Source organism: Melitaea cinxia, chromosome 16 (genome assembly GCF_905220565.1).
Source record: "Melitaea cinxia chromosome 16, ilMelCinx1.1, whole genome shotgun sequence".
NCBI classification, from domain to species: Eukaryota; Metazoa; Arthropoda; class Insecta; order Lepidoptera; family Nymphalidae; genus Melitaea; species Melitaea cinxia.
Window position 1 is genome coordinate 12,456,244 of NC_059409.1, and position 9,725 is coordinate 12,465,968.

Genomic DNA, 9,725 nt, shown 5'->3' on the forward strand with positions numbered 1-9,725 from the left:
TGGCAAATAGTAATTTACACATTGTATCACCACAGTCTGACAATTTAATATAATAATGCAACTTTTGAACTTCTTAGTAAATCAAGTTATTAATATTTGTATAAATTCTTTTTTATAGATAACTGGAACCCCAATGGTCGCAAAGCAAAGAATTCAGTTCAACATGCGTTTGCTTAAAACTGATAAGATCGAACTTTTCAAAGACTTACCAGAAGTCATCGTGCCTCTTTTTTGGATCGAAGAGGTACATTTCAATTTAAATTGTTAATCACAACTCTTTTGATGGAGGTTTTATATATAATTTAGTTTATCTTATGTTCAATGTTAGACATCTTATCTTGCAATTGTTCTGCCTCTATTTACATAAGCTTGTAAATTCCCAACTATTGGACTTTTGGTTAGATAAAAAATCGCCCACCTTTATAGAATATCTTGCGAAGTGTTCAGGTTTGAGATATGTTTTTAAATATACATGATTGTAGACCAAAAACATAAAAATAATCAGCGTTTTTAGTCCGTATTTAAGGTTTATAATAATCGAACCTCTCGACTTCGCATTTAATACTAATTAGAAAATAGTACATACATTTATATATATGTACTTGAATAGCTAAAAAAATATTTTTAGGCCACACGATACAAATTGGTATCGCGATATAAATTATTATTAATAATTATTTGCTCACATTACGATAAGGACATAAATGTAAGTACATATATAGATCGACTTGAGGCTTGATCAGGACACGTACTTATTTTTAAATTAAAAACTATGTCTAACAAAAATTTGAATAAGTCTTTTAAACAGCAGTGTATTTTAAAAATGAAAATTTTTGTACTTTAATTTTTTTTTTTTTGTACTCTAAATCTATGTATGCTGTTTTTATAAATGTCAAAGTTACAATAATACCATCTGTATTCTTACATAAAAGGAATAATTTTAACTATCGATTTTTAAAGTAGCTATGCTAATTGGAATTGACAAAGTTATATAATAATTGAGTTATCTTGGGAAACGTCACCTGAAGTTACAGTCTACTCGTATACAGTAAAGGTCGCAATAATATAACAAGTTTGCAATTCCGCGTCAAATTGCTTAACATGGTTAGATTCAGAAACTTTACCTACATTCATATAATTAAAAATACATTACAAATGAGACTCATTTACTTATATTGTGTTATTGTTTGTTCGTTGTCTCAAAGTTTGGACTTACTATACGTGTCAGAATGTTAACATTTAGTGATGTAACGAGTTTAATTCGCGCTCAGGGCACGATACCTTTTTACCCCAGATTCGAAAACCATATAATATTTCCAGCAATGTTTTATTTTGTGAACCATTTGGCGCCGCTACCCATAATACCCCCCACCTACTGCTTTGTGGCTAGTACTCATTATTGCGTGTAAGAAATCGTTTATAGAAATTAGGCCGCCGTTACTAACTTGAGAAATCTAAATATTTAACCAAATTAACTGACACAAAGAGTATTTAAATAAAAAGTAATTATAACTTTGAATAACAATATGTCAAATATTACAATTTCTTATTTAGAGTAAGGATATTGTGTAGTACAGATGTATACCATATATCCATAATCTACTTAGTGTACAAAATATACTAAGGTCTAAAAAAAATTTTATAACGACATGTGGCGCAGCGGTCACAGCACTGGTTGTTCCGCTAGCGGTCGCGGGTTCGATACCCACTCACGACAAAAAATTGTATTTGCCATATAGATGTTTGTCGTGGTCTAGGCATTTGTGGTTATGTAATGTGTGTTTCCGTACCCCGACACAGGAGAAAATCCTACTGGAGGCCGTTGAGTTTGAAGTGTCTTATTTATTTTAATTTTTAGGGTCTATCGTTAAACAAGACATTTGTCAACATGCTCAAGAACCAGCTGTTCATACCAAAGCGTATAGTCGGGGTCTTTCGCTGGCTTCTCGTTTCCATTGGTTTACTCGGACTACTGGTCTGCCTGGTCTATCACTTCAAAGGTAGTATTAAAGTGGTAAATGTCGATTGGATCTGATATCCTAAGTAGAGTAGAACAGTAAGCTTAGTTTGAGGTGAGGTGAAGGAGAGGCTGTAAATGTACCTTTTTTATCTGATTAGGCATAGGCTTTTTTTCCATAACGGAGAAGGGTTGGAGCTAAATCCACCACGCTGATCTACTGCTGATTAGTTCCCAACTATGAGTAACGATTGCTATCCTTACTTCACCGTACTATGTCGGTTGTCATTCGTTATTCTGTATTAACAAATAATTGTGTCTAACAATTTTGGACACCAGACTAAATGCAGTTATCATTATCTTCTTCCAAACTTTTTTACTCACTGCTAAATAGAGCTTACTGCTTAAGCCTATAGCATTATAAGATTCATAATATACATTATCTAATAAATATTTTATTTTTTCTGCTGTGTTATGTAGCGTGATATGAAACCTTATTAGCTTCCTAAGGCTTAGCTTATATCACAATTATGAAATTATATTTATTTATATTTCTTCGACTTATAGAGCATAATGAAATAGACTTCTTATAAAAAATATTGTTATTTAGATGTCATATCTACTATCTGTGATTATGTACTATAAGGATATTTAGATATTTGATAATTATTAGAAATTTTTGTTCTCGCATTAGTTTTGGTGTAAAAAACTACCAGTGATATAAAATTACCCATGGGCCATAAAATATATTATTATCAGGATTTTTCGTAACTTTGAACAAACATGTAATCGTGCCTCTTTTTATGTCTTTCCAATGGTACAGATTGTAGTTAACTACAAGACGTTTAAAAAATTAGCGAATCGATGTGTAAAAACGCAGTTTTCATTTTTTTTGAAATTATTGTTTAATCTTTTACATTACATTTCAAAAGACTTATAAACTAGAGAACTACCAACCTAGCATTTAAATAAAAAATACCACAAACGCGGCAAACAAGTATACGGTCCGTCTGATGAGCATTGCAAGCGTGTTGCCGACCTTATCCTCGATCCTTCTCCGGAGCTCTGACTATTTTACTCAACACAGGAACACAACACTACTTGAAATCAGTATTATTAAGCTATATATATCTTCTTTAACGTTGAGTACCACCCCAGTCGGGCTGCTCCAAATTATGAGCAAGATATTATCTAAATGTAGGTTATGCACCGTCTGTCATAAACAATATTTTTTTTAAATAACATTTTCAGACTACATAATGCGCTTCACCGTCTCTCCCGACTCCACTACCGTCACTAAAGTAAACCCAGAAACCGTCGAGGAGAAAGAAATAAGTATAGTAGGAAAAACTATTATGGAACCGTCTAAAGTTGAAATTTAGATTTAAGTTTTAATAAAAATGTATTTAAGGATCACATAGTGACTATATTTATAGTCAAAATGTTGCCATCGTTACCGTCCATATTATATTTGTTGCTAATACTCGTATATAGTAACTCAAATACATTTCGCACCTCTCATAATTGTCAAATACGAATACGTAACGTTTAAAGTAACACTTTTTCCTCATAAAGTAAATACTAGCTGTGCCCGCGACGTCGTCAACGTGGAATTCAAAAAAATATAATAAATTTCTTAAAAAAAAGTAGCTTATGCTATATCCTTACTACATTTACTATCTACCAGTTAAAGTCCCGTCAAAATCGGTCCAGCCGTTTCAGAGATTAGCTGGAATAAACAGACAGACAGACAAACAAAAATTTTAAAAAAGTTATTTTGGCTTATGCAACGTGTACACGTCCCATATGCATTTAGTAAAAAGCGGCTATTTTATTATTACAAACAGACACTCCAATTTTATTTACTTGTATAGATTGTAAAACACCACACTGTAAACACCATGTACTAATGTGAGTAGAACACTTTATGATAAGCTTAGTACCTAACAAAACATAACTTCAATAACAAAAACCTTTAACAATAATCTTATTTTTCAATTATCATATCCTAAGTTCTTTACGCGAGTTACCGAAGAATTATATAAGCTCCGGGTACATAACGACTGAAACAACTTTAACTGATTTATTTTATATTTCAAATATTTTGAAAAATAAAATTAAAATTAAAATCCGAAAATTTCAGTAAATATTTTACAGTTCGCAAGAAAGTACAATGTATATTTAGCAAGCTAGTGTATAATATAGGAGATTTATCATGTGTCTCATCTATAGCATAGAAATTAAATATTATTAAACTTATGTATTCGAATTTAAAAGCACAACTTAAAATTCACACCTTAATTTTTTTTTAACACGACGGCAAATATTTTACTAGCATGCACTACAAGGGTAGCAATTATGACACTAGTAGGGTAGTAAATAGCGGACTCGAATAAGTAGAGAATTAAGGTAGTAAATAGGTTGATAGTAAGTACAGATTAAGGTAGAAAATTTAATGATTAACACAATGACGATTGTGTTTTGTTTATTTCGTTAAAACATCAAAATCATTACATTCATCTCGATTTCAAAATATAGATCGATAAAAAAGTATATTTTCGAAAATTCGTGTAATCTGTACTAATATTGAAAGCTGAAGACGTTCCAATGTAAAATAATCTATGTGGGGGTAATTTTGAGTTTTTTTTTTCTAAAAAGGGAGGCAAACATCTTAATTTTAGCGTATTAATATATATGATTACAATTCTGAGTTCGTTATTTGATTTTTTTTTTACAGTGTTTTTATTAATAATTTCTTGTCAAGAACGTTTTTTTTTTTTGTCCGTAACATATTATTTTTTTTTTTAATGAAATATTTTTAAAATGTTAAATAGAATATAGAAAATAGCATTTAAAACTACGTTACTTTAATAAGTGAATATAAATTCGATTAACATATGAAAATATAATCTTATTATGAATCATAACTATTGTTTGTGGTTTTTAATTTTGTTTCTAAAATGTTATAATTATATTCATAAATATATATTTTAATTATTTTATACTACTCTTGGACATGATATTTAATATTTATAAATCAATTTATAACATCTTAAGCAATTTATAAATTATTTTGTTAGTCGTGATTAAAAATAAACATTAAATTAGACTCATAATATAAGCACTGTCCGCTAAGTGGTCTATTTATTTTAGTATTTCATTAAAATTCAGAAACTATTTAATTTGTTTCATTTAAACCTTTTTACACATTATTTTTTTCATTTTTTTTTTTTCATTGGCAGTTGAGAACCATTTTACGTTATCTTACTTATAGTATACTTCTTTGCTTAATGACGATATAGACTACAGATTCAAATCATTATAATGTTTGTAGATTTAAGTAAATCAAGTTTTTATTGTTTGTGTAAGGAACTCATTAAAATGGTTAAAATCATTGAAAATTTCCTTATACTTTTTACGAATCAATCTAAGCATTTAAAATGTTTTATATATAAACTAAACTTTTAAAACTTGAAAATAATTATTATGTGTGATGGAAATTTAATACAGGCTAAACTATATATTCGACGAAATACATGTAAGAAAGAGCAAGAGCGTTTGGTTTAAAAATAAAGTAGCTGTCAATTTCATCAACTACCCGGATTGAAAATATATTTTTTTTTTAAGTAAGGTTGATATTTTGTATAAAAACACACAAAAATACAAATATTTGATGATTAATAAACAGTACACATATTATTTAAACAAAATGTCAGAGTTATTTTGAGGATTATGGTAACATAAAATATGACTTTATATTTCCAGGCATCGACCGTCTTCATTAGGTTATAAATTAAACGAATATTACAAAACCAAACTTTATTAAACTTAAATAAATATTTACAGACACTACGCACTAATACATATTACTACGGATTTGTCATCACAATAATTTTAAACTTACAAATCTATGGTAACACGTGGTAACTAAAAATTTCATTTCATGTCATTTGGTCTTATAATTTTTTCTTTTTCAGTGATGTTTCGTCTATTAGCTTCGTCGATCTCTTCAACAAATTGCTCGATTTGTCGATCAATTTGTTCATACGTCTACTTTGTACATAATTGCTCAAGCAAATAAAACTGAACCTTAGCAAATACGAAATAAGTCCTAGACTTGTAACTAGTAAAACAAAGAAGACTAACGCTACGTCTAACATATAGTACTGGAAAAAATTCAAGTCTTTAGCGGGCGATTGTAAATGATACGCCCCTTTGTGTCGTATCACATATTCGGTCCAGTAAATGGCTCTTTCTAACGGGGACTCCTTTTGATCTTTAAGAAGAACTTGTCGATTTTTAACTTGGATCTTATATTTTGGTTCAACAATCACATCTTTTATAGCTTTGTAAAGTTTGTCTGATGTTAAATGCTGTAAGTCGAGTTTCTTTGCGTAACCATCCACTTCGGCTTTCGCTGCATTTGCGTCGTGGTCGCAGAAAACTGGGATAGTTATGATTGGAACTCCGTGGTAGACAGTTTCAAACATGCTGAGTAGTCCGCCATGGGTTACAAACGCTTTTATTTTGGGGTGACCTGAAACCATAAAGTTGTTTTATATGATTTTTCCTTGCATATTTTATATAACATATATTGATTCTGATTGTACAATAAAATCAATTGGTATTTTTATTTGTATGATCTTGATTTTTAAACATAAATAACAACATCAAATATAAAAAGAAAGAGAATAATTTACGTAAAGTTTGTACATTTTTTGTCAAAGTTTCAAATGTCTTACCCAACAAATCCTGTTGTGGCAGCCACTTATATAGTCTAATATTAGAAGGAATGTCAGTCATGTTTTGATCTCCATCTTGCTTCCAAAGTACCCTCTGTGGCAGTCTTTTCAAAGCATCTATAAATAAGTGATGGGCGGCGAGTGGCATTTTGTTTGTTCTTACTGAAGATCCCATGGATACGTAAATGAAACCTGCTTCGCCAGCACCAGATATCCATTCTTCTAAATCCTAAAAATACAAATGGTACTCAATTATTTAGGAAATACTCGTATTACCCAAAATAACTAAGTTAATATATCAGTAAGAGTGAATAATGATTAAACGATACTTATTAAGTTATCAAAATAATAATAATAATAATTTTATTTCAGACAAAGTCCATACAATTAAACAGCAGTATACAAACATAATTAAGAAACAGAGAAAAAACCAAAATAAAACATAGGAAAATAATAAAACATAGGATAATTATATCAAAATAAAAAATATCCCTTAATGAATATCGTCACCAAATCATGCAAAATTCTATCAACTAAAATAAATAATTTAACTCTTTAACTTTAAATTTAAATTCAATATCGGACTTACAGCATGTAATTTTTTTGATTCTTTGCAATGAATGCAAGCAACTTCAGCGACGTTTGGTAGAAAAGGTCTTGAGTACGTCACGGAATAATGTCCATTTTGAAGAATAAAACTAACATTTTTGGCCATATCGTATACGTGAGGCATTTTTGAACCGAAGTGTCGTCGAAGAACAGTTTGTAATATAGTCACACTTATACCATGTCCCAGCAAAGACCCAAGGTGCCAAAAAGCGTTGACTGATCTTTCCAAGAAGCCCATGTTGTCTGTAAAGGATCTGGCAAAAAAGGGTGTTACGGAAAATGGTGCTGGACTTCCAGAGACACTTGTTGGAGAAGCGTAGAATGCCACTGTATTAATGTACATGAAGGGTACTTTCATGCGGTAGACCAGGCCTAAAGCACATTCAGGATAAGCTCCATCCAACATTATAAGATCGTAGTTCCTTCCAGATCTTAAGAAGGATCTCGTCTCGATGTCGCTGAGGAACGCATCACACGCCTGGAAAATACATTGTCTTTTGTTCATCGACACTAATATATTACTATCAAAGGCTTTACAGTGTATAAATAGAAAACATGGTGGTCTGTTTTTAAATTTCTATTTTAATTTTATTACAGCTTTTATTATTTATGACTTTAATGATGAAGTTTTAGCTACCCCTGAAGTTTTATAAAGTCTAATATATAAAACTTCTCCAAAACAGCTGAACCGATTTTTATGAAATTTTGTATGTACTCGTATATTGGGTAAGTTTGAAAATCAGCTAAAATTTATTTTTGATACCCCGAAATGATAAGGGCCCACCCTCAAATACATTTTTTTTTATTTTTACAAATTTTTTATCTTTATTTTATTACGTTTTGGCATTAAAAATACAAACAACCCAAAATTTCTATTCTTCTACTAGCAACCCCTATTTTTTATAGCATTAACCGCTAAAACAACTTTTGCCGGGTCAGCTAGTTCATAAACTCTTATTTTTCTCTAATTTATTTCCAAAACTTCCTAATTGTTTGTAACAGGCACACTGCACAAACTATTATAAGAACTTTTTACCTTCACTTGCACACAAGCTATTGAAAATCATGTTAACAAGTAGATAATCATAAATGTCACAGCAAGTAAAACTGCAAGTATGTTTAAAAATTAAAAGGAAACAATACCTCATATCCGTATCTAATTATATCCATATAGGGCAAAGGTTCTTCTCCCTTCATTCTTGCTCCCACCAGGTCGAAGGTCATGTAGTCTCGTACAAAAGCGGCCAACCCCTCAGGCGTTATTTCCTCTAAACCTTCTAGATGGAAGTCTGGTTGAAATGGGCTGATAAGAGTGATATTATGATTTCTGTAAAAAGTAATAAATGTACAGAAAAACAAAAAAAAAATGCTTACTTCAAAATTCATAGAGCATTGTCTTTGGACGTATACTGAGAGTTACTAAGTTTATCAGTGACGTCGCAGTGCCCTGAATGTATCCACGGCTTAGCACATTCCATAAGCTATATGTTTAGTTAAACTGAGCAGAGTTCTATGACTATGATTTTATGAATCTTAGAAGATAGTAAAGTATAATAATTACACAGTTTAAGTATACATTTTCTTAGACGATATAAATTTTTTGCATATTAGTCATTAAAATTGCAAGTACCTTCGAATGAGTCCTCTAGCTAGTTCCAAAAATGGTATTTTATGTGATTTTGTCCCTCCCATGGTTATCATAAGTATGTTGCTGCCACACACTGACGCTGCTAACAGCATCGGAAGACATAGTACCGGCCACCGCGAGCTCCGCTGAAAACACAAGAAAAAAATTGAATATATAGTTGTACCAATCATAGAAAAATATAACTTATTTACCTAATACTTTATTTCACATTTCAAATTACATTAAAGAAAATAACAATATTTTAACTCAAAAACGTTCAAAATCTAATGAATAATATAATAAATAAATCAATAATAGGTATCTCAAAAATGAAATTATTGATAAAATGAAAATACTAGGCAAACGGAATAAAACCCCTTAGAATCTTTGAAAAAAAAAGTTTAATATTAATGCAAAATTTAATATTATTTTAAAATGAGAAACGTGAATCTACAAAACTCCAGATTAAATTTTTTTATACTTCTTGCAGTTCGATATTTTAACTGTCAGCTCTCAAAACGCATTAGTTATATGTTGAGAGGGTAACTCTCTCTGATTACCACCATTGGCCTGGCACATGAAGCATTTTCAAAAAAAGTAACACTGCTAGGGATCGGAGTGAATGTTAGAGTAGTTTAATGAACAATTTAATTAGCCCTTAGTTACATTTCTCACACATTAAGATTTGAATTTTCATTTGGTTTTACAAAAATATAAATAAATAAACACAAATTCTTTGCAAAGGTTAATTTTAATGGTTGTTTGTCACCATTATCAAGAAGAAACTTAG

At 30.4% G+C, this 9,725-nt stretch overlaps 2 protein-coding genes across 2 annotated transcripts in view; one reads left to right on the top strand and one right to left on the bottom strand.

Moving 5' to 3' along the window:
* LOC123660953 (indole-3-acetaldehyde oxidase-like) overlaps nucleotides 1–3,339 on the top strand; it is a 44,873-nt gene extending 41,534 nt beyond the window's left edge. The window contains exons 23-25 of the mRNA XM_045595971.1: nucleotides 119–244; nucleotides 1,859–2,000; nucleotides 3,209–3,339. Coding sequence (XP_045451927.1) covers nucleotides 119–244; nucleotides 1,859–2,000; nucleotides 3,209–3,339 — 399 coding nt within the window. The remainder of the gene's footprint in view (nucleotides 1–118; nucleotides 245–1,858; nucleotides 2,001–3,208) is intronic.
* Nucleotides 3,340–5,761: 2,422 nt separating this feature from the next.
* Nucleotides 5,762–8,520, bottom strand: LOC123661018 (UDP-glucosyltransferase 2). Its single transcript, XM_045596034.1, has 4 exons — nucleotides 8,452–8,520; nucleotides 7,289–7,786; nucleotides 6,700–6,928; nucleotides 5,762–6,494 (listed from the first exon to the last, which is right to left on the bottom strand). The coding sequence occupies exons 1-4, from the start codon at nucleotides 8,503–8,505 to the stop codon at nucleotides 5,914–5,916; spliced, it is 1,362 nt and encodes a 453-aa protein (XP_045451990.1). The 5' UTR covers nucleotides 8,506–8,520; the 3' UTR covers nucleotides 5,762–5,913.
* Between the last annotated feature and the right edge of the window lie 1,205 nt (nucleotides 8,521–9,725).